We start from the raw sequence: 27691 nt of genomic DNA, 5'->3' as shown, positions 1-27691 counted from the left end.
GTGGTTGGGATTGTCCCTTAGTGAAGGGAGTAGGTGGAGCCTGTCTCTGCAGCCCTTTCTCTCTGAAGAGAGAGACCCCCTGGCACAGGGAAGGCCTTCCCTGACTTCCAAAGAGAGGTTGGACTCCATCCGCCATCCCTAGAAGCTTGCTTTGTGTCTGGTACTACCCTGAAATACCCCAGTGTGGGCCTGGGACTTGGCTGGTGGGCTCTCTATTCCTCAGGCTCTGCCTGTCCTGGTCACCCTACTTTCCTCTGCATGGCACCCCCACACTGTAAAGCACCATGGGTGATTATTTAATAAGCACACTGGAGCATGTCATGGGTGCAGGGTTCCCCTGGGCTGAAGGTGGCTGTCAGCATCCCTTCCAAAACCTTCATCAGAGGTGCCCCCTGAAACCTGCTGCTTTATTTCTAAATCACACCTCATCTTTGCCTAAAAATGGGGAGGGGTGCCCTCCTCTGCCTCCACTCAGTGGCAGCAGCTGCTCCCCAAATTCCATGCCTCAAAAGACAAAGCCCAGCAATTCCCAAACCTTCCAAAGAATCCTCCCTGGCAGCCTGTGGGTGGGGTGGGGCAGGGCAGTGCCCAATCATGGGGTTGTGCTTTATTTCATAATCAGAAAAACAAAATGTGTTCTTTTGGGGAAATTTGGAAACACTGGAGACAAAAACAAATTTTCAACACTTCTTACGAAATCTGAATATCAAGACATGATATTTTTGTAAAAATCCTTCCATTCTGTTGTTTTTAAATGAAGGTGGTTTCCTGTTTTTATTGATTATCGTGTTCATACGTTCAATTTTAACCTGTTTTTTCTTTTAAGCCTGTATCATACACGTGTTTCTGTCTTATTAATATTCTTTTATAATGGAATTTTTAAAGATGTCAAAATATTCTTTCATATAGCTTCCTGGGGGGATTTATCTGATGTAGAAGCTCTTGTCTATTTATTCTAAAAATCAGTTGTCTTATATGTTGAAAGAGAAAATAACATTTATTTATTTATTTCTCATTCACAAAATCCTAGCATATACAATTGATGACTGTGTGCTTTCCAAGTTAATAGCCGCTGTGACTTTGAACCCAAACCTGGGTGTATTGTTGGTGAGAAATCCCTGCACCAGCTAGATTACCATGAGTGCTGGTTTGATAAATTTTCTTTCCAAGCACCAGACTGGTAAGCTTCCTTTCCCAGGAAGAGGTTGACCATTCTTCATGGAGGAGACTTCTTATTTTTCTTGCTCTTGCTGAAGCTGTAAAGATGACATTCATCGTCTTTCTTATGCGACGGTGGAGTATTGACTGTTTGCTGAGCATAGCTTTAGTTCCCCTCTTCCTCAGGGGTGAGACCCACCTGAGAGGGTCCTTTGCAACCCAACAAACCAGAAGGCTCTGCCACTCTCCTCCTCCCTTCTCTGCACCCAGACTGCACCCGACAAGGCTGCCTGAGTTTGTGTTTTCATGAACTGTGCTCTGCTTTAGGAGATGTTGGCCCTCATCTCCTGATGCCCTTCTTAAGGAAACTTCTCCCAGGGCAATTATTTGCCAAAGTGGGTCTGTTTGCAGAATCCCAGCTTCTGGATTCTGTAGAACCCACGAAGTCTTGTTCTGAGCCTGAGCCTTGTGGCATTGGGGCAAAGGCCCCCCACCCACCCCCTACCCCCTTTAGTTTGAAGCACATTGATAACCAATGAAGAGGCTGTTAGTTTTTCATTGCTGTAACAAATACCTGAGCTAAATCAACTTAAAAAGAAGACACTTTATTTTGGCTTACAGATTTGGAGTTCTCATTCCAGGCTTGGTTGCCCCATCTGTTTGGGTAGCACACCATGGCAGGAGTAAGTGGTGGAGGAAGCTGCTCACTTTACGGCAGCTGGGAAGAAAGACAGGAAGAAAAGACAGGAAGGCACTGGGTCCCAATATCCTTCATGGGCATGATCCCAGTGACCTCTGTTTTTTCTTTTTTCTTTTTTTTAGTGCTAGGGATTAAACCCAGGATCTTGCCCATGCTAGGTGACTGCTATCCCACTGGGCGACACCCTCAGTCCTAGGCCCCACCCTTTAAAATTTCTACCAATTCCCAGGAGAACCATGGGCTATGATCCAAGTTTTTAACACACAGGCTTTGGGGAGACACTGAAGATCCACACCATAACGTTGGCATAAGTCTTCTGCTGTTTTCTTTTCCCCTGGGCTGTATGCTTACTCCAAAAGCCCTGGCCAGGAGCACAGGGGGAGGTCTATCTTCTCAGGCCTAAAGGACTCAACTGTGGGGCAGGCAGAGCTGCTGGAACAGGGGCTATCCTGGTCTGCATAGGGGACACAGCAGTCGTCGACAGGACCGGTAGATTCTGATGCGAGTCGGCTGCAGCCCTGTGTGTGTAAGCTGGGTGGATTTAGGACGCTCCAGAGCCTGGACTTGCTGGGGCGCCGTGTTGCCAAATGGCTCAGGTGTACTCTTCTCTGTTCGCACCTTTTAGAATCTGCCAGATCTGCATTTCCCTCACCACCCCACTTCCCTGGTTGCTGGTTTGGGATGGAGTGTTCCCTTTCCTGTTGCAATGGCAGGACCACAGTTACCTCCCAAGTCTGCATCCACTTGGGGCTGCCATTGCAACTCTTCCCACCAAGAACGAGGCCAGCAAGGGGAGAGGCAGAGTGGCCTGTGCACCCACGGGCACCATGGCATCCATTGCTCCTTCCTCCTCCAGCCTTCCAGCCTAGAGCAACCAGCAGGCATGGCTTCATGACTTCGGAGAGCCACATACTGGTCCCGGCTCTGCCACCAACTAGCAGTTTACTGGTCTGTAATGTGGGGCTAATATGGCCCACTGTGTTTGCTTTAGTGACTCACTGCAAAGACCCTGGGTGTGAGAGCAAGGTACTAACTGTTCTTGCCCCGACCCTCTCCCATGGCGTCAGATGCTCAGGATGGGATCTGGTTGAACGTAGCTCTCCCTGGGAGTGGGCCCGATGGAGGAAGAAGAGGATGCCAGCCCTCAGCTCTCCTCCTGAGCCTGCGAGCCACGCCTTGATCTGCACTAACTAAGCACACGTTCCTTGCAGGAGCGAGTCTGCCTTTGAGAAAGCCAATGTCGATGTGTTCCGGGTGAGAACCAACAACGTGGGCCTTGTCTATAAAATCAGGTGAGGAGCTGGCCCTGACCAGGGGGCAGTGGAGATGAAGGCAAGTGATTAGGAATTGACTTCACTATTGATTCTTTCTGGGTATGGATACTCTCCAGGTACTGTTTGAGGCATTACCAAAGGCCCAAATTATTTCTCTCCCATCCTGACTCACAGTGACCTAAATCCCTGTTAGAGACTCATTTCTTGGGTTAAGATTATTTGAGACAAATTTTCACAAACTTGGGACATGGGCTCTGAGAGACACCACGGCACAGTGGTTAGGAGCAAGGCTGAGTCCAGATGGCCTAGGTTTAAGTGTCTGCTCTGCTATTTATTAGCTATAGGAGTTTGGGCAATTCACCTTTTCAAATCTCAGGCTCTTCCTTTATAATAGTGGTGCCTCATCTTCAATGACCCTAGGACTCCACAAGTTAGCATTAGGATAATAACTGACAAGCAGCAAGCTTTCAGAGGGTCTCATTTTGCAAGATGCCTTTGGACAGAGAGCTCCTTGAGGTGTCCTCTCGGGGGAGCATCCTGAACGAGGAGAGCTCATCCACCACCTTGTTACAGAGCAGGAGTTTCTCTCACCTTTTCCCCTCCCAGTCCCTGCTCACCAACTCCCTTCACATTTGTGCTCTTTTGTCAGAACATTAAGGTTATCTGTGGTCTGATGGCACTCAGACTAGGGCCTGGACAGCGGTCAAATATGGCCTCAATTTAGTCCTAAGTTTTCTTCCTCCTGCTAGAAAAGTTAGGAGCATGAACTGTCTTTGGGGTTATAAGCAGGAAAAAGACTCTCAGAGGGGAGGGTTGGGAAGGGACTTTGATGTGTGGGTTAAGGAAGCCACCAGCTGAGGTTCCTCCAGGTGCCAAGTTCTATGCCAGGCACATACATATATTTCTGGAAAGGAAGGTCCTGACACGTTGCGCCTGTCACCTGTGTGTTGGGTCGTGTGCTCTACTGGGTTGAGGTTGCTCTGCTAACACCTGTCCGTATAAATCCTCACTGTGATGGGCAGGATGAGATGTCTCATGTCAAGTGAGCTTGTCCAGGAGCCATGTTTTAGGGAAGAGATTAGTCAAAGATGGCTATAGGAAGTGGGAGAAGATCTTGAGGGCACAAATTTTGAAGAATCTGAATCTATGCTGCCCCCAAACAGTAGCTTCTAGACATGTGTAGTTACTGCACACATGAAATGTGGCTGATCCAAATTAGGATGTTTTATATGTATAAAACATACAACAGATTTTTGAAGATTTAGCACAAAACAAAGAATGTAAAATATACTGTTAATAAATTTTGACATGATTACATGTTAAAGTAAGTGTAATTAAATACACATATTCTTAAAATTCATTCTGTATGTTTCTTTGTATTTTTTTTAATGTGGCTACTAGAAAAATCTAAAATTACAGCTATGGCTCATATTATATTTCTATGGGGCAACATTGTTCAATGGCTATGGGGGATTCCCCTGATTTGTGGGGCTAAGGATAGTGTCTGCTAGTTGTGGGTGTCTGAGAGCCACAAAGAGGGACTCCCTGAGCCCCAGGGACAATGACCTTGCAAAGTACCTCCTTACACAGACCAGGAAACTGTTGTAAAGTAACAATAAAAGAAAATGGTGGAATCTTTCTTTGGAGGACACGTTGGATATTCCACTATGGAGCGGGGCCGTCATCTTGGTTCTGCCAGTGAAAGTGTTGGCTTCCATCCCAGGATTGAGCATGACAACACAGGCTTGAACGCCAGCTGGTACCTGGACCATGTGATTGTGACCGACATGAAGAGACCTCATCTCCGTTACTACTTCAACTGTAACAATTGGCTGAGCAAGGTGGAAGGTGACCGTCAGTGGTGCCGTGACCTTCTGGCCAGCTTCGACCCCATGGACATGCCCAGAGGTTAGTGGCCAGGCTGGCCTGCCGCCATCCCTCCCTGCCTGGACTGGGCTCCCCCTGTCTTGGTCTGGGCAGTTCTACCTCCCCTTGCCACCCTTCCAGGGTCTTCCTGTTGGCTAGGGCCCAGTGAAGCTGTGTCTCTTTTTGTGGCTTTCCCACAAGTAAGCTAACAGGCTCAGGGCATCAAGGAAGTAGGAAGGAAAGAGGAACTGGAGGCAAGATGGAGGGACGGGTTTGATCCTGAGGGCAACCGGGTGTTCTCAATAACTGTCTGTCAAGAGGCCCTCTGAGATCAAGGCATCTTTCCCTATCTTCCTATTCTCTTCCATTTTTCATGATGTGGAAGAAACCCAAATTATAGCCAGGGCCTTGTGGATGGGAATCAGAATTTGGAGCTTCCAAATCCCATCATGCTAACCTCTGGCTCCTCCTGATTTTAATGAGGAATAAACTAACTTATTTCCAGTGACATCTCTGGCTTAAAATTCAGTCATATTCAGTCATCTTGTTCTATAGGAATAAAGAGAACAAAGCATAGAAACACACACACACTCACACACACTGTATCTCATGTTCTTATTTTCCACTCTTTTGTCCTCTAAAGTCCTGACCTGATCTGACCCCATCACTGAACATATTTGCCTTTCCAAAAAGGAGAGGATTATGTGAAGGTACTGTATTATAACACCCTGCTGTCATACATTCATGGGTCATCAGAGGGGAGAAGGGTTTGGAGGCTAGGGAAGGAAGCCACTTCTCCATAGCCACTCAGCAGAACATAGCTGGTGACCATGCTGGTTGGATTCTGCCTTCCAACATGTACCTGTGTGGTACATTTCTACCTGGCCAGCCAGCTATACATCCTGTCCAGTGGGCTCCAGCTCTCAATTTCTGTCTACCTCTTATATGTCACCTCCCAACCTTGAACACTTGACCTTCATCATAATAATTTGCAACTTTATTGATTCTTTTAAAATATTGATATTTTCTCTTATTAAAAAAGCCAAATTTGATCATTGCAGAAAATAGCCATATGAAAATGTCTAGAAAAGAATATCCATAATTCTATCACCTGGAAAAATAACACTAGTGACATTTTGTGCATTCATTTCTAATCTTTTCTATGCATATGCAGTTTGAAATAATGGGCAGCTATGACAGCTTCTGTTTTACAGCATGTTTATTTCTATGCCATTAAATATCACTCAACATCCCTACTTACAATGACTGTGCAGTATTCTGGAGTATTCACTGAATTTCTTATCATTGGAAATGTATTTTGCATTGCCCCCTGAACATTTTTTTTGATGATAGACAATTCTATTATAAACAATACACCTGAATCTTTGCACTGATTCATGATTCTTTCCTTAAGATAATTTCCAAAGTGGAATTTCGAAGATGAACAGAATGCTCGTGGTTGACGTTTTTGAGGAGCATTTTGATAAGTGGCCCTTGAAATTGAGTGTCTGCACAGTCCTACCAACTGTGCAAGCAATCCATGCTCATCAGCCTGACCGACATTTAGTAGTACTGTGTAATGTTCCAGTTGGAGAGGAAAAGGGGGTTTTCAAAGTTCTCTCTTTGGTTACTGGTGAGGCTGAATATTTTCATATGCTTATTGGCAAATTGTTGCATTTTCTTTTTTGATAGATTTTTATTGTATATATTTGAGGTTTCCAACATAATGTTAGTAGTAATATGTTACTCTAAGGCAAGGTGTGGTGTGTGTGTGTGTGTGTGTGTGTGAATTGTATGTCCTTTGCTTGTCTTTTCTGTTGGTGTGGAATTTCCTAGGTTCTCCCATAGATCTTAAGCATCTTTAATTTTTGATCAAGTCTCTTTACCATGATCAATCCTTCGAATTGCCCTGTTGGCCAACTTCCTTTTCTGTTCTCTTAGTCTCCCCTCTCTTGACTTTTCCCACTTCTAGTTTGTCATCTTACTTTCTGCTTTGGTCACACAAAAGTCTGGGGCACCACCGTCAGAGAAAAGCTTCTGAAGAGTCCCCACTGGGAAATGAGCTCACTGGTTCCTGGGTTTTCCATAAGAGTCGCCCAGATTGTTGTTTTCTTGCTTTTTGAAGCAGGACCTCTGCTGACCTGGTCTCTGAGTCATTTCTTGGACCCTGGTAAGCAGTGGAACATTAGGCTAGATTCCAGAAAAAAGAATGAAAAAGGGCTCTTGAATTAGTACTCCTTAATTAATATTCTTTAAATATTAATATGACTGTATTGGTAAACAAATGTTTCAATTTCTTTGTTTTTCACCTGGAATTATACTAACTTGGTATTTGGCTACCACTGGAGGTCTTTGATATAAAAATAGGAAAGATAATTAGTTCTTCATCCATGCAATTTAATAGGTGGAATATTTCAAAATATGGGATGTGAGCAATAGCAGAAGGAGGAGAGAGGAAAGGGAACTTTTCCCAGGTCTATATCACCAACTCCCAACATTGTCTAAGGGAGGGAAGATCGGTAGGTGGCTTTTACCCCTCCCTCACCCCAAGGACAATGGCTGAAGTCCTGTCTGGTTATCAGCTGGAAACTTGTTTCATTCCTGCTCTTCAGAGAATGCAGGTGTTCTAGGATTGCTGACTGACCCTCTGAACTCATCAGCAGGTAGCTATTGGGGTGGACGGGATAGGACTTGATCAGGTTTCTAGGAGATTTCTCTAATGGATCTCACATCTCATGTTTTGAGACATGCAGGGGGGGAGCTTGCCCTGCATGTGAGAGCAGAAGGGGAACTTTGGGGTACTAGGACTGCTGCCCTGGTATTCAACACTCACCTGGAGATGGATGTTTCCTGACTGGCTTTTCGTTAAATGCACTTCTTGGGGGGAAATACCCAACATATTCCCTACACCTTTAGAGGGGCCTTAACAGGGCTGATCTCCTTCTTAATGGAGTCCATTGGGTAGAAGGTGAACCTCAGAAAAAACACAGACAGGAAGTTCCAAAGGAAGGAGGTAGAAGTTGACCAGCCTCACAGTTTTGTGGATGGAAGGCCTAGAGCCAAGTTCAGTATTTAGTTGTGCTCATTTGGTTGGTAAAATTCCTGTATCTGGCATATTAAAGAAAATTGACAGCAGAACAACCAAAACAGCTTTGCCTTTGGGTTCTCTCGGTTGATCTCCAGGCTTTGGGGATCCATGGCTGGGCTCGAGGAGGCAGGTTGCTGTACCCCTCAGTCCATTGGGGGTTCCCAAGACCTTGTCACTCACATTCTACCTCCAAGAGTTTTTCCTTATTCAAGTATTATTGAATATTATATTAATTACTTGTATTATTATTATTTACTTTTTATTCTTTAACTCACTTTTTACAACTTACCTTAACTTTTAAACTTATTTGAAAAAGAAAATTATATCAATATCCTGAAGAAAAGCTGTTCTCATTTGCTATAAATACCAGGTATACACTAGTATACTAACTAATAACATGAATATGCATCATTAGATAATGCTCATGCCCTATGCTAGCATCCCACAATCCACCAGTGGTGTCCAGACTGAACTCCAGAAAATGCCACCAATCCTGATTTGAGAGGAAGGGAAGGCAGAGCCTGGGAGGAGAGTGGGGGGTGGCAATCATATCTGAACTTTCCTTTTCATGTTCTCTGCTTTATTCTTATGACACTTTGAGGGATAGTTATGGGGTGAGGAAGTGACTGGCAGGTGTTAATGACAGAGATGAGTAAACTGAGATGCAAGCAGGAGTGACCCATCCAAGGTCAAATGGTCAATCACTGATAGAGGTGGGAGTAGAATGTGGGTCTCCTATTTCTGCATTCCCTTGGGCAGGGCAAGACTCAGGGTAATTTCCTATTTGTATCAGAGCCCAAGAGTTGTAAGGAATCATGGAAGTCAGTTGGGCCAATCTCCTACTGCCCCAGGATACCTTCCACAGTATCCACACTGTGGCTTCTTTGACCTTGGTTTGCATCCAACCTTTTTTGAGGGGTGGACAGTTTTCAGCCTCTCTGAGCAACCCATTTCACTGCTAAGCACTTGGAAAGACCTTCTTGCAATTAAAGCCTTATGGTGTTCCCGAGGCTTCCTCTTGTCTGGCTCCAGTCCTCGGTTGACATCACACAGTGTCTGTCTACATGACAGTCCTTCAGTTGCCAGAAACCAGGCTTCTGTCCTCTCAGGAGTTACCTTTGGTCTCTCCTTTTGTGACCCTTTCCCAAGAAAGTTCCCTTTGGACTAGAATTATGTAAAGTAGAAGGAGGCTCATTAGAACAGGTTGAGGGGCCTCCCTGACACCATCTTCCTGCTTGTTGTTGTTGTGGCAAAACATAAACAACAAAAATTTTTTCCATCTTAACCATCTTTAAGTGTCAGATTCAGGGGTATCAACCCATTAAAGCCTGTGTTTTCAATTCTGCAAACATTAATGAAATTGACACAGGTGCAAAGTTACCGTAAGTGGTATATTGTTCTTCACTTTATTTTTATAGGTGTCCTTTGGGTTCTCTCAGTTGTTCTGTGTATAGGATGATGGGGAGTAATGAGTCCAACACATTCTTATCGTTTTGCAGCTATTCCCACTATTCACCTCCAGAATTTTTCCTCCGCCCAAATTGAGACAGTTCCCATTAAATACTAACTTCCCATGTCCTCCTCCCTCCCAGTCCCTCGTGACCTCTATTCTAGTTTCGTTTTCTATAAATTTTGATTAGCCTAGGAAACTCATGTAAGTGGAATCCCACAGTATTTGTCCTGTTGTATCTGGCTTATTTCACTTAGCGTGATGTCTCCAAGGTTCAACCTCAGAATAGCATGTGTCAGGATAATTTAAGGCTAAATCACATTTCATTGTAGGTGTTTACCATATTCTGTTTATTCATTCATCTGTCAATGGATGTTTGAGCTATTTCCACATTTGGCCATTGTGAATAAAGCTGCTGAGATCACAGGTGCACAGATATGTGCTCAAATCATTGCTGCCAATTGTTTTGTGTATATACCAAAAAGTGGGATTGTTAGTTCATACAGTAATTCTATGTTTGACTTTTGAGGCACCACCCCAAACTTTTAAGTTTATTTGAAAAAAAATAAACTTAAAAGTTTTCTACAGTGGTTGCACTATACCATTTTATATCTCCATCAGCGATATCTGAGGTTCCAATTTCTCTACATCATGACCGGCACTTTTATTTATTTATTCCATAATAACATTCGGATGGGTGCGAAATGGTGTCTCTTTGTAGTTTTCATATGCATTTTCCTAATGAGAGTGTTGGTCGTCTCTTCAGTGCTTCTTGCTCATTTGTTTATCTTTGGAGAAATGTTCTTCACCCAGTTTTTAAAAATCAAGTCATTTTGTTTTTGTTAATTTAGTGCAGTTATTTATTTTTCTAGTTATTAACCCATGATAAAGCCTGTGATTTTTATATAATTCTCTCCCACTCCATAAGTTGCCTTTCTGCTCTGTTGATTATTAGACTGTGTGCATCAGTGTTTACTTCTGTTCTGTTCCATGGATCAATATGTCTGTTCTTATTCCAGCCATTACCACTACTGATGCTTCATAGGAAGTTTTGAGATCAGAAAGGGTGACACCAGCAATTTGTTCTTTCTCACGATTGTTTTGGCTATCCAGGGTCCCTTAATGCCCCACTTCTGTTAATACATTCTGAGTGGTCATTAACTGTTTTTAACAGTGACAATATGCCATATTGACTTTGTAGTCAAAGGGATCCCGTTCACCTGGAAGAAAAGAGGAAAATGCCTGCTCCATCCCAACCCCTCAGTTCTTGCCCAGGACTTCAAGGGCACTGGAGAAACCTCCTGCCTTCTCCCTCTCATGTGAATCAGCAGGAGTGGGGTCACAGTCCAAGTGAGAGCCCCTGAATTTCTGTGAAATGTTCCACACAGATATCACACGCAATTAAGCATTTCAGACATGGAGGCTGCACAGGGACTTAGCAGCCGTCTCTATGATTGTCTCCCACTTAGAGTGGGCGTTAGGGGTCCTGGCATCCTCTGGAGCCTGTGGAAGGCTGGCAGCCGCTTTCCCAGCATATCTGCATTTATTATCCCTGGCAACAGTCTCGGCTATTGAATTGCTTCAGAAGTGCCGTGAATTTTCCCTCCTGCCATCTGCCTCTTGGCATCCCTTCCTCTGCCATGAATGCCTGACTCCCTTCCTGGAGGGTTTCTTCCATCCTTCCTGGGATGGCTCACCCTCTTGACAACCCAGAATCCAGAGGGGCTGAGAAGCTGCATTGACATCCACACATGGATGGCAGCGCCTAGCTGGAAGCCAGGCTCAGTCCCCACACTTTGAGGCTGTTAAGTGTCATTCTTAGCAGCTGCCAGAATGCTCCACCGTAGCTGATGGGGTGGGGTGGAGTCCTCAGGTGTTTGGGGTTGGATAAATGACTGAGAAACACCAGATTGCAGGGACTATTAATTGCCTTTTGGCTTCTGATTACTTAATATGTGTCTGTCTCTCCAACCAAGCTCAGGCGGCATTGAGGGGAACTCTGGGGTCTCCTCTGGCCCACCTGGTGATTGTTCTTTCACTTGCACCTGTTGCCTTGCCCCTAGGACTTAGAGGTTTGTATGAACATTGGTTAGAAATGTGTGCGTTTACCAGCAGCAGAGGTGGGTAGCGGAGCTCTCGTGGGTGTGGACCCTGAGTTCTAGTCTTACCCTTCAGCAACTGTGTGACTTCTGTTTCCTCCCAATATCTTCTTCCTCTTGCCCCACCTCCAGGCCTGTTCTGATGCTGAGATGCACAGTCTTCAGTTTGGGCCTCTTAGAACTGGAAAGGGCTTTGGAACTGCCTGGTGCCAGGATCCCCTCTTGGACCCGGATTTGGAAGCCTCATGGGAGCAGACTGGCAACCTTGCAGGTGACTGAAACCTGCAAGGAGCCCCAGCCTTCTCCCTGTCCCTGGCATTTCCCCGACACCCAGCTTCAACATTGGTTAGGGCTCTATTTCCTGTGGTTCCTGCTCAGGAGTCCTTGTCCTTTGAGCTCTGTGGAGGTGGTCTCAGGCCCACAGACCCAGGGCCGAGAGCTTCAGCGTGGGGAGCTCTGGGCCAGCCTGCCGCATTCTCCTCCTTTGAACTTCACAGCAGCTTCCCGCCCACCCCTTGTGCTCCCACCTAGCACTGCGGAAAACCATCTCCGGAAAGAGTGGGAAGACAGAACTGCTCTGAATGAGGCCCCAGTGAGGCATATCAGAGAATTTTGGGACTGGAAGGGACATTGTCTACTCCTCCTCCACTTTATAGGGGAGAAAACGGAAGCCCAGGGGACTGAAGCGACCTGGCCTTGGTCACACGGTCCGACCGTGGCACAGAGCTGGAGCCCTGGGCTGGCCATGCCAGCTTCGGCTTCTCTGCCTCTGCTGCTCCCGACTCATTCATTCAGTGAGTCAACGAGTGGATTATTTTGGAATCTCCTGGAATCTCTTCATCTCCTCTCTAGGAGCTTACAGTCTAGACATGAGAGTCAGGCCGGGAGAGAATCCCAACGAAGAGGGCTAGAAAGCTCTGAGTGGAGGTGGCCAGGCCAACAGGGGCACAGTGCAAGGGCAATCAGAGGGCTTCGTGGAGGAGGAGATGCTCAAGCGTCCTTGTGGGTGACAAGGAGTTTCCGGGCTGCAGTAGAATGAGGGCTCTTGGGGAAATCATGGGCTCCGTGGGCACAGAGTCTCATTCACATGCCACAGTTTCACTGTGACCTCCGACCCCACCCAGGGCACTGTCAGATTTGGGGTGCTGTGCCTCTGGTTAAGCTTCAGTCCAGCAGCCAGGACTTTTGCAGAATGCAGAAATGATATATTTGCTCTAAACTTGCTTATTCTTGTCTTTAAACAGGTGCTTAAAATAATTTTTTTCTACTGATGGAATTAGCATTTTCTCTGTGCCCCAGTTCGTATCCCTAAACACTTGAACTCATGATACAGAAACCGCCCTGGCCCTGATCCAGTAGTTCGTGTCCATTCCAGCACCAGTGCCTTCCTGATGGGACCCTTCCTAGCTTCCAGGGGTTGGCTGGGGCGAGCCCAGTGCAAGTCACAGAAAGATGCCTACTACCTAGTCCATCTGGTGGCCCTGTTTCGATCTTCTTCCATCTAATCCTCAACCCTCCCTCCAGCCTTGTGGCCACTCTGACCCATTCAACAGCTTTTGGTACCAAAGTCAGTTTCAGGGTGTAACAGGCTGGCAGAAGTTCTCAAAGATTCCTTCCAAACTACAGAAAACGTATTCAGGTATTGGCTTTAGGCAACTCTAATTGTCAATCACAGGGGAAAAAACATGGCCATTGTAAAAAATCAAAAATATTGTACAAATAGGCAAAAGAAGAAAAACTTCTATAATTCCATCACCCAAATATGGTAATGGGCGATTTTTATTCAATGTTTACTCAATATCAGGTATCATGCTCAAGAAACTGCCTGCCACCCATCTGTCTGTCTATCTATCTATCTATCTATCTATCTATGATGCATGGTCTATCTTCCTGCCATCTATCATAAAATCCATTTATTTCCATAGCAACCCATGAGGAAGGTATTTTTAACTATGCCCATTTCACAGATGAAATTACCTAAAGATAAGTTAGTTTCTGGGTCAGGATGGAGCCAGGAGTAAACCCAGAGACTTGAATTCAGTCTCTGTGGAAGATTGCTTTGGAGACACCCCTGCTAACATGTTGGTGAATTTCCTTTCTGGTTTTTTGTTTTGTTTGATGCATGAATGTATTAAATAGTATATATTGCTTAACAATGGTATTATATTATACTCAGTTTTGTAACCATCTTTTTCACTTAATACTATAGTATAGCACTGAATAATCTTCTAACCATTATTTTAAATGGCTGTATAGTAGTCCATAAATGAAAGAATATCATAGTTTGTGCAAAGAACCCCCTATTTTTGGAAATTTTTAGGTTGTTCCCAATTTGGGGTTATTATTAACAATGCTATGATAGACATCCTTAAAGGTAATTTATGAGAATAATTACTCTCTTACCATAAAGGAGTTGCTATGCACAGGATTGCATGATTGGTTCAAGGATTTTGCAGAATGTTAAATCTTTGACACATGGGACTCACCTGCCCTGCAGAAAGGCTGAGTGAAGTTCCAGTGCCTCCTGCTGCAGGAGAGTAGAACTGGTTCTCCAGAGATAGGAGAGGATCAGGTGAGCACTGAGGTGGAGTCTGAGAAGGAAGTGAGCCCGGAGTGTGGAGGTGGGTGGGAAAGGTCTTCTAAGAGCCGTGGTGTTGGGACAAAGGAAGACAAGTGACTGAAGATGAGTGACAGGTCTGGAAAGAGCTCTGCAGGACTTGAGTGATTTGGATTCAGGGATGAGCAAGGTGGGCTAAGAAGACTGGAAGCTTCTCTATGCCCCATGCCACGTTTCCACACCTGAGAGCATCAGGCTAACATTGAAAAGATTTTTTTTTAACCCCAAGGGAAATATACTATTTTTGTGTAATGAAAGAAGTAGAGTGATATTTTTTAATTGCCCATAAATAATTATTGACAACTGATGTTCTAATGCCATTGTCGACCAGGCTCAGCTGAGGAAAATTCCAGGGCCTCATGTTTTCGGGCCCATGTTAAGTGTCAAATGAGCACTTCAGATACTGGGAATTTGGGAAAGGCCACTGTGGCTTGGGAGGTGGGTACTTCTAAGAGAGCCTGGGGTGTGACCTGGGCCTGGCTGGTGGGTGCGATGACAGGGAATAGAGAGCCCTCGTGTTCACACCTCTTCAGTCCAAATCTGGGCTTCACTGTTTCCAACTGTGAACTTGGTTGAGTTCTTGACCTTCTGCTTCCTTTGCTTCATCAGTCCAATCGTGACAATAGTAGCAAGAGGGTCCATTCTTGGCAGGATTAAATGAGGTGAGAGATGTGACTGGCCCCTTTGGGTCCTCCGTAAGTGTTAGACGCTCTTTTTATTTTAGTACATTGGTGTGTCTGCAAGGGCAGCAAGATCAAGGGCATTCTAGGGAAAGCAGAAAAGTCCTGTCCTATTTTCTAGACCATGAGAGGCTGAGAGAGGAGGAGAGGCCAAGTGAGAGTGGGGGAAGCTGAGAAAGAGGCCTGGGATTTTGCAGGGGGAATCTTGCATATGGGCCCAGAGTTGGGAGTGTGTCCCACAGGCTATGAGGAGCTTGGAAAGGAGATAATTGGAGGTGGGTTTCACCTACTGGTATTGGACACACTGGGGCCATTAGGAGCTCTGGGCCTGAGGCAGGAGGAGGAGACCTTTTGGGGGACGGCATGTGGAGAGGGAGCACTTAAGTTCATGGGCCTGGGAGGGATTCCCTGTCAGTGGTCATAACCCAGCACTGCCCTACCTGCCCATCCTGCCCCTGTGCAGACTTGAGGAGGGATGGGCTCCCCTGGCTGGGAGAGAACATTCCTCCTCACCCCCCACCCCAGGGCAGTCCCGCCGAGCTGCTCTCCCTCTCCATTTTCATCTCCACCTACGTACCGTACCGCCTGTGAGATCTCACTTCCAGCGCCTCGGCTCTCAGTAAGCGGAAGTGAGGGGTGTTGGGTGTGAGCCGGTGCAGATTCACTTGCGGGTGGGGTGGAATCAAGCCGGATCGGCCTCCTTCCCAGCCCTCACCTGCCAAAATGACTAAGGCCACGTTCCATGCTCATGGGATGCGGGGATAGGGGAAGGGAAGGGAAAGAAACAGCATCCGTCCATTCATTCATGAGCCTCTGCCTCCTGAAAGAGTCCGGACCACGTGAGCATCGCGAGCATCGCAGAGGCTCAAGTCACACTGGGTGTGGGACAGTCCATTCCCCAGGGGACAGGCTTAGCCGTGGCCACGTGCTTGACTTCTGTCATTGGGCTCAGCCAGGCTCAGCTGTGCAAGTGGCACAGGATTTGGGATTTGGGGGGCCAACCCGCTCATCCCTGTGCCTCCACCACCCCCCCCCCACCCCCCCGCTTCCCCGGGCAGCTCTCTGATGCTTTCTGTCGCTGCTGTGCGCTGACTGTTCCAGACAGAGCGTAGGGGAGGCTGTGGGGGCGGTTGGCGCACCCGGCGCAGGCAGGCAGGCAGCTGGGGCCTGCCGGTGCCTGCCTTTTCTGGAAGCCCACGCAGGCAGCTTCCGCCGGCCTTCAGGGACAGATTTCCTGTTTGAAGGGTGCAGCCTTTGCCTTCACCATGGGGCCTGCAGTGGGAGGTAGGACTGACTGTGTAGTCACCAAGAAGAAAGGACATTAGACAGTTCATTGCTGTGGCCTTGGGGCAGGAAACCTGTCTTAGGCTGCAACTAATTCCACCAGCACAGGACCCCAGCTCAGTCCTGTGTGGCTTCTCAAGGCACTGTGTGACTAGCCTAACCCCTGCTCTGTACCCTCATTATATTTTGTTCTGAGCCAAGCTTCCTTAGTTTGGCCCCTCTGAGCTCACAGTGACCTTTAGTGGCAGGAGGCCACTGCCTGAGAGGTAGGGTTGCTGGGCTCAGATGTAAAGGTCAGGCACTGCACCAGTGCAGCTCTATAAGGAGACACTTTCTGTAAAGGGAAGGTTGTAGATTTCTGTATTTATTATGATTATCCAACAGATGGCAGTAAAGTGTCTTGAGGAAGGGATTTTTTTTTTTTTTTTTTTTTTTTTTTTAATACTCGGATTGAACCCAGGGATGCTTTACCACTACACTTTTAATTTTTTATTTTGAGAGAGGGTCTTGTTAAGTCGCTTAGGGCCTCACTAAGTTACTGAGGTTGGCCTTGAACTTGCAATCCTCCTGCCTCAGCCTCCTCAGTTGCTGGGATTATAGATGTGGCACCACCACATCCAGCAGGGATTCTCTTTTCTAATTTTCAGGAAGCTCCTGTAAGAGTTAACCGCAGCCTGCCGTAAAGGCCAGAGAGAAATCAGTTCTAGGGAAATGTTACAACAGACAACACGCAACATGGGTAAATCACAGGCCAGCTCTTGTGCTGGCTCGAGTAAATTCCCCATCATTGGCCATGAGGCCATTTCTCCATGTTAGCTCACTCTTCTTGGAAGAGGAGTAAATGCCTTGCTAGACCTCATCCAACTTGACCTTCACCTCTTTCCCTCTCTGCTCCTGGCCTCCAGCCAGGCCATGTGCTAAAGGCATGATTCCTAAGGTAATAGGATTGGAGCTGTCATATGTCTTAACCTTTGGAAAGCCCCAGACCAGGTCCCCTTATTTATGAGACCCAGGGAACCTCCAGGTTTAGACTAGTCACACATTTGGGGGGGCAGGGAAATCTGGCCCTGTTTACTGACACAGGAGGTGCTTCACCCAAACAGGTCTGTTTAGCCAGTGCTTAGGTTGTGCTGTTACAGTCCTACAGCAGGCATTGATCACCTCATGCCACGCAGATTTGTACCCATCCCAGGGCACAGAGAGCAGAGTCCTGTGGTCCTTACCTAGAAGCACACAGAACTGTGCCTGAGAGCACAAGACATAGGGCAGCGTGGGCAAACTATAGCCCATGGGACAAACCCAGGATGCCACCTGGGCCAAATGGCCCACAAAGCTGAAAATATTTCCTATCTGGTAATTCACAGAAAAAGTTTGCTGACCCCTGGCAGGGGGCCCAGGAAGTCGTGGGGTATCCTGGGAAGTGCTTCCTCCTTCCCTGGCAGGAAGGATCTCTGGGAATTCACAACCATTCCCAGCTCCAGTCCAGGGCTCACTCTACCAGAACTCGAGACTCCTCTTTATAGTGGCAAGATGCCAGGATGATGGGGGCCCTGGGCAGGTCTGAAGGCTGTTTCTGAGCATTGGTCAGACTGCAGGGACAAGAGGACTCCAAGGGGACCAGGCACATGAAGCAGGAGGGGCTGGGAAGCATTTGTGGAAAGAGAAGCCAGTACTATGAATTATTCCAGAAGACAGAATTGAAATTTGTGGGCTGAATTATAAAGAGGGAAACTTTAGCTCTCCCAAACCCTTCCAGGCAACCTCAGGGTGGCTCATATTTCAAGCTACTAGCCTGGGAGTTCCCTGGTCTGGCCCCCTCTGAAGGTTCTGGTTCCAGCTGCTATCTCAGGGGATCTTCATGGTTAGGCAAGAAGGGTGGAGTCGGAGAGTGGCTGTTCCTCCAGGAGCCTTCACTTAGGAGCAAGGATTGGAGGAGTCTGTCCTCTCCCATTGGTGGATTTTGCTACGTGAGGACTGAGGAGAGAAAGAGAAGACACTGTCTGTCTGCTTTAGGCTCCATGTTCTCACAGCCAAAGACCAACGTGTACAAGCTGTGCAGAGGGTGCTGGAGTTGGTGCCACATCATCTCCCAGGGCTGGCCCTGTACTGCGGGCAGGGGTAGAGGTGGATGACGTTGTGTTTCCTTCCCAAAGGCAGTGCTTCACACTGAACAACTTTCCTGGGACTTGGGGTTTTAGGAAATTTGATTCAACTTGACATAGAGGACAGAGCAGAGCTGAAGAATACAGAGGATAAATACCTCCTGGGAGACAGAGTAGGGGTCAGGGAAGACTCTAGAAAGGAGTTGGACAGAGGGGTCAGGACGATGGGCCTCAATCTAAAGAGCTCTGGTGTTATCAGTTTCACAGGTTGGGCATTAGACATCTTATACAAAGAATTCTGCTACACAAAAAATGGAAAGCCACATAGGAAGGGAAAGAGAGAGGAAGGTTTGTCTCAGCTCTTGGGATTATTGGCACTAAATAAAATCTGGAAGAGTCTTCTTCCTCTGATCACACCCCAAAGAAGACTCCAGATGGGGAGAGATAAACAGAATTCATCATGGTGCCAGGTTTACATTGACCTCTGGGTCCCCTTGACGTAGTCTGGGGCTCACAGAGAATTTCTGTGCAGTGATTGGAACAAAGACACAAGAAGCAGATACAGGTCTTTGAAAAAGGAACCCCTAAGCATGTATTTGTTGGCCATCATGGTGCTCCAGTGGATTAGTTATGGCCTTGGCAAACTACATATGAATTTAATTTTCATCTACAGAATCCAGTTTCCCTAGTGAATTTCCACATTGTGGTACAGTGTGGGAAAAATATTGGAGAAGGCAAAGGAGATGCAGGGAACCCAGCTGGAGACATTTCAACAGTTCACGGGAGATATGCTGGTGGGTTGGTTGGCATCTTGGGTTTGGATAGCCATCCCAAGGCAACATGTCAGTAAATAAAAACATCAGGTTCCCACCAGCTCTGATTTATGTGTTGCATACAGTATAATAATGACCATTTGGAACCAGTGTTGAATGATTTATTTCTTGCTCTGTTATTGACAATAACGATGACAATTTGTGCCTTGCTGGGGAGAAGGGTGAATGGTAGCTCAGAATCAAAGTATTAATGAGGAATTTATGTTTTGGCTCTTAGAAGAAGGGAGCCTCCATGCTCAACACTCTAGAGGATGGGCCGGTTTTCCTTAGGAGCTTAATGAGCTAAGGCTTCCTCTGTCTTCATTTCCAGGTAACAAATATGAAATCAAGGTGTACACTGGCGATGTAATTGGTGCGGGGACGGATGCAGATGTCTTCATCAATATCTTTGGAGAGTATGGAGACACAGGTAATGGGTTTGAATCCTTTTTCACAAGCCTTGCCCAGCACTGCCTCTTAGATGGGTTATTTCCCACAACCCTGGCAGAGGAAGGCAGCTCAAGCCCCCTTTGGGCTCCTCTCTCGAATATCATGGCCTGTCTGGAGTGTTGGGCTGTCCATGCTGTGTTGAAAAATTTATGTTTTCAGAATATAGAATGCCTGGTTTGGGGGTTGATTAAAATTGGTTTATATCCTAGACCAGGTGCAAACCCAATCTCTGCATCTCCAGAGATTACTGCCTCTCTTCATCTCCATAAGCTCTGTGCCCATCCAAGCTATGCGTGGGGTTGTGGCTGGGTATGGTCTGATCCAGAGCAGTGAATTGGCTAATATTGGAATGGGGCCAGGGGACAGTTAGAATTGCCTTCACAGTTGAAGCAGGAAATGAGGACAAATACAGCTGCAGGTGCTGGTGAGAAGTTCAGGTCAAGAGAACTGAGACAGGTGGTTCTCTCCTGCTTCTGCCAATTTAGTGGTATAGGGGTCAGAGAAGCTACAGAGACATGTGAATTTTGGATAAAATATATTAAAGAATTCAAAATGTATTGTTGAGCTTATAAGGGAATAAAAGAGAACTCACCAGGTGCCAGAAATGAAGAGGGAACTCAAATATTAACCATGAATTGATGTTATGACTCTTAGAAGGAGGGAGCTTCATGCCCAACAATCTAGAGCATAGGTTTTTATACCCATTTGGGGGTCAGAAAAATGAGACCTTGGCCCTGCATGAGGCAAGAGATTTGAAATTAGAACTGCACATAAAGCCAGAAGCACTGAAATTTCATAGAAACATCTTCAGTGAAAAAATAGACCAGGAAAAAAATTACTCATCAGTAAACTTATCTCTGTAATATCACTAAAATTTTAAAAAATTGTTGAGAAATTGATACCTTAGGTTTATATCACATGTGGGCTCAAGGTCTGATTTTATGCTAAAAATGTGATTTGGAAAGCTGCTTTCCCTAGAACGTTTGTTCCATGGCAGTAATAAATACCTTCAAGTACTTGATGTAAGCATTTGGGAGACTGCACAAAATTCTCACAATAAAGTACTAGAGATGAGTTTATTTTCCCAAACTACAAAACACTCAAGGTCACAATAATCATAAATCAACACAGCAGATAATAAGATTAAATCCTTAGAAATGTGGTACACAGACACAATGAAATATTACTCAGCCATAAAGAAGAATGAAATTATGGCATTTGCAGGATGTGTGGAACTGGAGACTATCAAGCCAAGTGAAATAAGTCAATCTCAAAGGACCAAAGGCCAAATGTTGTCTCTGATATGCAGATGCTGACTCACAATAGGCAGCGGGGTGAGAGTGGAGATTCACTGGATTGGAGGGGGTGGGGCGGGGGAATGGGGCAAAAAGAAGAGAGATGGACATGGGAAAGCCAGAAGTATGAATTGGACATTAGTTTTCTATGTTCATATATGAATACATGACTAGTATAACTCCATGTCACATGCAACCACAAGAATGGGAAGTTATACTCCATGTATGTATGATATGTCAAAATATATTCTACTGTTACATATAACTAAAAAGAACAAATTTAAAAAATGAACATAATAAAAAAGATTAAATCCTTAGGCATTTCAGATAATGGAGAAATTCTGAGAAAGCCTATATCTTAAATTGTTCAAACCTATTAAGTGCATGAAAAAGGTAATTGAGAAAATAAAACACTAAAAAACAGCAAATTTTGAGAAAGAATCAAACAGGAATACAGGAAATGAAAATATGGCTACCAAATATAGTTAAGCTTTTTTTTTTTAACTCATTGGATGAGTTAAACAATACAGTTAGAAATAGTTGAACAGAGTATTCCTTAGTAAACAGGAATACAGGAAATGAAAATATGGTTGCTAAAGATAAATGTTTACTAGATGAGTTAAACAATACAACTAGAAATAGTTAAATGAGAACTAGTTAACTGTAAGATAAACATGAGCAAAATATTCATTGAGCACAGAGGCAAAAAAGATTGAAAAATAGAAATGAGAAGTCATGGGAATGAAGGAAAGAATGGAAAGGGCTAATTGATGTTAAATAGGAATTTAAAAAACAGAGAATATGGAGAAACAGGTGAGGGAATATTCAAAATGCAATGAAAACTTTTTTAGGTTGGAACAAAGATATAAATCTTCAGATTAAAGAAGCAAAAGGAGTCATGGAACAGGTTACATAAAAACAAACCTACATTTAGATACCTTACAGTGAGACCAAAGGCACAAAGAAAAATCTTAGAAGGAAGCAGATTTGGCAGATTGCCTTCTGTGAAAACAATAGTTAAATTGATAGCAAATTCCTAGTAGCAAGAGGCATAAATCCATGTAATAATATCTTCAATGTTCTGAGCCAGAATATATGTCAGCCTATAATTCTACACCAGCGAGGTCATCATTCCAGAGTGAGGCAAAATGGACAAATTTCCACGCCAACAAAGAGATATAGAATTTACCATTTCTAGATTGATACTTAAACAACCCCTGAAGGCAATACTTTAAGAAAAATAAAATTGTACACTGAACAAAGTGAGAGACAAGAACCAACTGTGAATAAAAAAAATCCATGACTATGTAACAAATCTAAGGAGGCATTAACTATGTAAAACTTGTCATAATGATGAACATAAGGGCAAGAAGAAATGTGGATCTCAAACACTTAAAATCAATAATATTTGAGAAGGAAAATGGCTAGTGAGAGTTAAAACAGAATGAGGTTTTGGGCCATAGTTCATCTTCCCACCCCCAAAAGATTTTGTAAAGGATTAATTGCACATTTTAATAAGTCAAGCATGAATATTAAAATTGTAAAAGTGCCCACCCCAAATAGAAATATATAATCTACACATCAATAGAACGAATACAAAGGAATGAAGAATCAAACCAATAGAAATAAATGAGGAAAGAGAAGCAAAGAAAAAGCATGAATAATAGCAAAATTTAGATAAATGTATCAATAGAAAAAAAAACTTAGAAAAACTTAGTTAAAAGATAAATATTACCCTATTATGTGAGCGGAGAAAAAATAATGAGCTTAAATAGATGATACAGAATATTTGAAAAGATTTTTCCCAACCTTTCACCTTCAGCCTATGTATGTCTTTTCCTATCAAATGCGTCTCCTGTAGGCAGCATATTGTTGGGTCTTGTTTTGTGATCCATTCTACTAGCCTGTGTCTCTTAATTGGTGAGTTTAAGCCATTAACATTTAGGGTTATTATTGAGATATGGGTTGTTTTTCCAGCCATATTTGTTTATTTATGTTACTAAACATGGTTTGTTTTCCTCTATGATTATTTCCCCCCCCCCCTTTACTGTCCTACCTCCCACTGTTGGTTTTCATTGTTATTTTCCATTTCCTCTTCCTGTAATGTTTTGCCAAGGATGTTTTGAAGAGATGGTTTTCTAGCTGCAAATTCTTTTAACTTTTGTTTATCGTGGAAGGTTTTAATTTCATCTTCCATCCTGAAGCTTAATTTCGCTGGATACACAATTCTTGGTTGGAACCCATTTTCTTTCAGTGTTTGAAATATGTTATTCCAGGATCTTCTAGCTTTCAGAGTCTGTGTTCATAGCAGCACAGTTCACAATAGCAAGACTGTGGAACCAACCTAGATGCCCTTCAATAGATGAATGGATAAAAAAATGTGGCATTTATACACAATGGAATATTACTCTGCATTAAAAAATGACAAAATCATAGAATTTGCAGGGAAATGGATGGCATTAGAGCAGATTATGCTAAGTGAAGCTAGCCAATCCCTAAAAAACAAATGCCAAATGTCTTCTTTGATATAAGGAGAGTAACTAAGAACAGAGTAGGGACGAAGAGCATGAGAAGAAGATTAACATTAAACAGGGATGAGAGGTGGGAGGGAAAGGGAGAGAGAAGGGAAATTGCATGGAAATGGAAGGAGACCCTCAGGGTTATACAAAATTACATGCAAGAGGAAGTGAGGGGAAAGGGAAAAATAATACAAGGGGGAGAAATGAATGACAGTAGAGGGGGTAGAGAGAGAAGAGGGGAGGGGAGGGGAGGGGAGGGGAGGGGAGGGGGAATAGTAGAGGATAGGAAAGGCAGCAGAATACAACAGACACTAGTATGGCAACATGTAAATCAATGGATGTGTAACTGATATGATTCTGCAATCTGTATACGGGGTAAAAATGGGAGTTCATAACCCACTTGAATCAAAGTGTGAAATATGATATATCAAGAACTATGTAATGTTTTGAACAACCAACAATAAAAAATTTTAAAAAAAAGAATATTTGAAAAGAAATGAGTTGGAGTAAATAGGTAAATAGCAATGATAGGAAAGAAAGTGGCATGGCTATTTATATCTGTTGAAGGTAAACTACTTTGCTAGACAATGGTAAAAGGAATAATGACAAAAAGAATAATACCATAGTTCTGAATTTGTATAAATTTAACAGCAATATTTCCAAAATATGTCAGCAGTAATTAACAATTCTTGGAGTAATTTGAAAAATACACAATAATGAGGGAGATTTTAATACACCATTCTCAACAATTGATAGGTCAAATGGATAAAAATTTAGTATGAGTGGAGAAGATCTTAGCTACACAATTTGTAAGCTTGATCTAGTAGAAATATGCAGATTTCTGCATCCAACTGGTAGAGAATACATTTTCTTTCCAAGCACATAGTGATCACATATAAAACCACAAAGCTGTATGGATCAATAATATAGAGACAACATTCTTTGATCATAGGTGGTGAAATTAGAAGGAATACTAACCTCTCAACAAAAACACATTTCCAGGTAGTTAATTGATCAAGGAAGAAACTGTAATGTGAAAAATCTGATAGAATGTATATCATCATCATCATCATCAAGAACAAAATTTACTGGGTAAAACTAACAGAGACAGTACCGATAGCAGGTGTGAAAGCCTCGGGTATCCATCACATACTAGGGTTCTCACTACAGACCTTGGAGACAGACAATGATTCTGAAGCTGTGGGGTCTTTGTTCTGCATTAGAGTCTTTCTTGGGGTTGGGGTCCAGGAGGAATATGGCATGGAGATTGCTGGCCTCTGATCCTCTTTGCTATGTTAGCGTTCATCGCTTAGAGGAATACAAGATTGTCCCATGTATGGTAAAGAGTCTGGGTCTAAGACTTATGATTATCACTATATGATATAACTTGATCTTTGGTCTCAGCATCTTAAAAGGATTGATTGTCTCAAGGACTTGCAGTAGCTAGTTTCCAAAGAGATCTGTAATCATTAAAGAAATTAGAGCAGCAATTAGAGTTCACCTAAGACATCAGACTCATAAGATTGGGCAAAAAAACACCAACTACTTAAGACATAATTAATTTCCATCTTATACAAATTGTTTCAAAGAATAGGGAAAGTGGTATTGAGCACTAGTTCATTTTATGAATTTTGATTCCCAAACCAGGCATTTCTTTTAAGAGAAAGAAATGTACATAGATTAACCTCATTTATGAACAAAGACCAAAAAAGCCTAAATAAGTGTTAATAAATCTGTTAGCACCCTAAATTTATAAATAAATAATCACATAAACAATAAATAATTTCTACTCTATACCATTTATTCTAGGAATTCAAGGATAATTTAACATTAGTCAGCCTACTCATTTAATTTATTGCAATAACAGATTAAATAGAAAAAGCAAAATTATCTCAAAAACACACTAATCATTATTTCTATTCATCACAGTACTTAAAGTCCTAAGGCCAGAAAAAAGGTTTAGGGGGAAAAAAGAGAGAGAGACACAAGCAAAGATGGTTGAAAATGAAAGAACAAGTTTTCCTTTTCATAAAAAAAATCAATAAAATCCAGGAGAATTCACAATTAGAAGATTTAACAAAGGTATAAGACTAATAAGACTAACATATACAAAATTTATATAAAACCAATATATACAAAGATTAATATATATAAAAATTAATGAAAACAAGCATCAAACATTTAATTTAAATACATACTATTTGTAGCAATAATGTGGAACCTAAGAATATCTGTAAAAGAGCATATTTCAGGAAAATTAATTTTTGTTGAAGGGGATAAATAAGAATATGTTTTTTTAGCTGGGCTCAGCGGCGCATGCCTGTAATCCCAGCAGCTCGGGAGGCTGAGGTAGGAGGATCACAAGTTCAAAGTCATCCTCAGCAACTTAGTGAAGTGCTAAGCAACTCAGTGAGACCTTGTCTCTAAATAAAATACAAAATAGGGCTGGGGATGTGGCTTAGTGATTGAGTGGCCCTAAGTTCAACCCCTATTATCCCCCATCCCGGGCCAAAAAAAAAAAAAGAATATGATTTTTAAAAATGGAAAAATGTTCATGGATGAGAAAATACTCAGACTCAGGTTATTCTATAATACAATACAATTTCAGTCAAAATGCCAAATACCAATACCCTGTAGCAGAAGATACTATTAAAATTCATGCAGAACCACATAGGGCTAAGTATTGCCAAATGATTTTGAATAATAAAAATAATATGGACAATATTAATAATATGGTGATATTTACCCTGCCAGATACTGTAGGTCTCTAAAAACTAAAACAGTGTGATATTGGTGAAAGGATAAGTAAAATAGACTAATGGAACTGAATAGAGTTTAGAAACACCCATAGGGATGGCATTATAAATCAGAGAGAAAAGATGAGACATTTAATTACTGGTGTTTGAACAATTGCCTAACCATTTCAGAAAAGATAAAATTAGATCCTTACCTTTCACTGTGCACAAAAATAGCTTCCAGATGGGTTAAAGCCTTCAATGTGAAAAAGAAAATCATAACATTTTTTAGAAGGAACTTTAAGAGAGTATCTTTTTCACTTTAATAAGGATGGGGCTTCTTAAGTAATTCACCAAAAGCACAAAAACAAAGGAAAATATTGTTGAAGTCTGTTAACACAAAAAAATATCTGAATGATTAAAAAAATAGGCAAGAAACATACAAAAGAGAAATAAAATAAAGGATACAAGCAGAAAAGTTACAGATGAGCAAGACCTAGATGGCATATATAGGCAGCAAAAAACATGTGCTCAGTCTCTCCAAATAAGTAGGGGAATGCAAATTAAGTTAAAGCCATGGTCAGACACCATTCTATACACACTGTATAAGAATTTTAAAAATAGATGCTAATAGTGATTGTGGGAATCTTCAAACTTTTCTGGTAGAAATTACTGTCATCCGGTCAATTTGCCATACCCCACAAGCTGCAGATGAGCGCACCCTAGGGTCCAGCAGCCCTGCTGGTAGGTTTCTGCTCAGATCAGTTCTTATGAATGTGCAGCAGGAAAGGGTACAGAAGAGTCTGATTCATTGCTATTTGCAAAAACAAAGAGAGACAAGCTAAATGTCCATCAGTAGGAAAATGCATAGACAGGTGCCTCTTCCATGCAATGACTATTAGAGGGCCATTGGATGAATGAACCAGTTATTACCATCAACAGGGTCCTCTCAAAAGCATAGCACTCACTGAAAAAAAAAAGGAAGTTGCATGAAGTATGTGAATGATACCAGAACAATAGCAACAACCCCAGCAATAGCACTCTGCCCTGGTACCTAACACGCCCCAGGGCCTGTTCAAAGTGTGTGTGCAGCCCGCTCCATGGGGACACTATGAGGGAGGCCCTATTACCATCCCCATTGTACAGATGAGAATTTTGAGGCCGTCAAATGTGCATGATGGTATTATTTATGCACCATTCTGAAACCTGCAGAAGTAGTATATTTTTCTTCTGGATGCTCACATATGTATGGGGATAGTACATGCCAAACTGAGGGGAGTGTTTGTTTGGGGGAAGGGAGGTGAAGGGAGAGAGGAACAGTGAGGCCTTACACACATTATTTCCTTAAAAAATAAAATAAGTCTGAAGCAAACTAGATGAAATGTTAACATCTGCTATGCCTCTTACATTGAGACAGGGGTATAAGACTGATATTATTTTCTCTCTGTTTCAACATCACAAAGTAAAATTTGAGAAAAAAAATACTAAATTTTAGAAAAGAAAGAACACAAAATGATTTAAACAAAAAAAGTCGGTGGTTAGACTGGGTGGTGAGGCGAATC

At 43.3% G+C, this 27691-nt stretch overlaps 1 protein-coding gene across 3 annotated transcripts in view; it reads left to right on the top strand.

Moving 5' to 3' along the window:
- Positions 1-27691, top strand: part of Loxhd1 (lipoxygenase homology PLAT domains 1) — a 135267-nt gene that overhangs the window by 10273 nt on the left and 97303 nt on the right. For all 3 annotated transcript variants that reach the window (XM_046428446.1, XM_046428445.1, XM_046428444.1), the window contains exons 3-5: positions 3070-3150; positions 4856-5040; positions 19462-19560. In XM_046428446.1, coding sequence (XP_046284402.1) covers positions 3070-3150; positions 4856-5040; positions 19462-19560 — 365 coding nt within the window. The remainder of the gene's footprint in view (positions 1-3069; positions 3151-4855; positions 5041-19461; positions 19561-27691) is intronic.

The sequence above is a fragment of the Marmota monax genome, unplaced genomic scaffold, assembly GCF_021218885.2.
Source record: "Marmota monax isolate L192 unplaced genomic scaffold, Marmota_monax_Labrador192_F-V1.1 WCK01_AAM20220418_F8-fsc00031, whole genome shotgun sequence".
Classification (NCBI taxonomy): Eukaryota; Metazoa; Chordata; class Mammalia; order Rodentia; family Sciuridae; genus Marmota; species Marmota monax.
The sequence above is the reverse complement of the archived record's forward strand: the minus strand, read 5'-3'. Positions and strand labels throughout refer to the sequence as shown.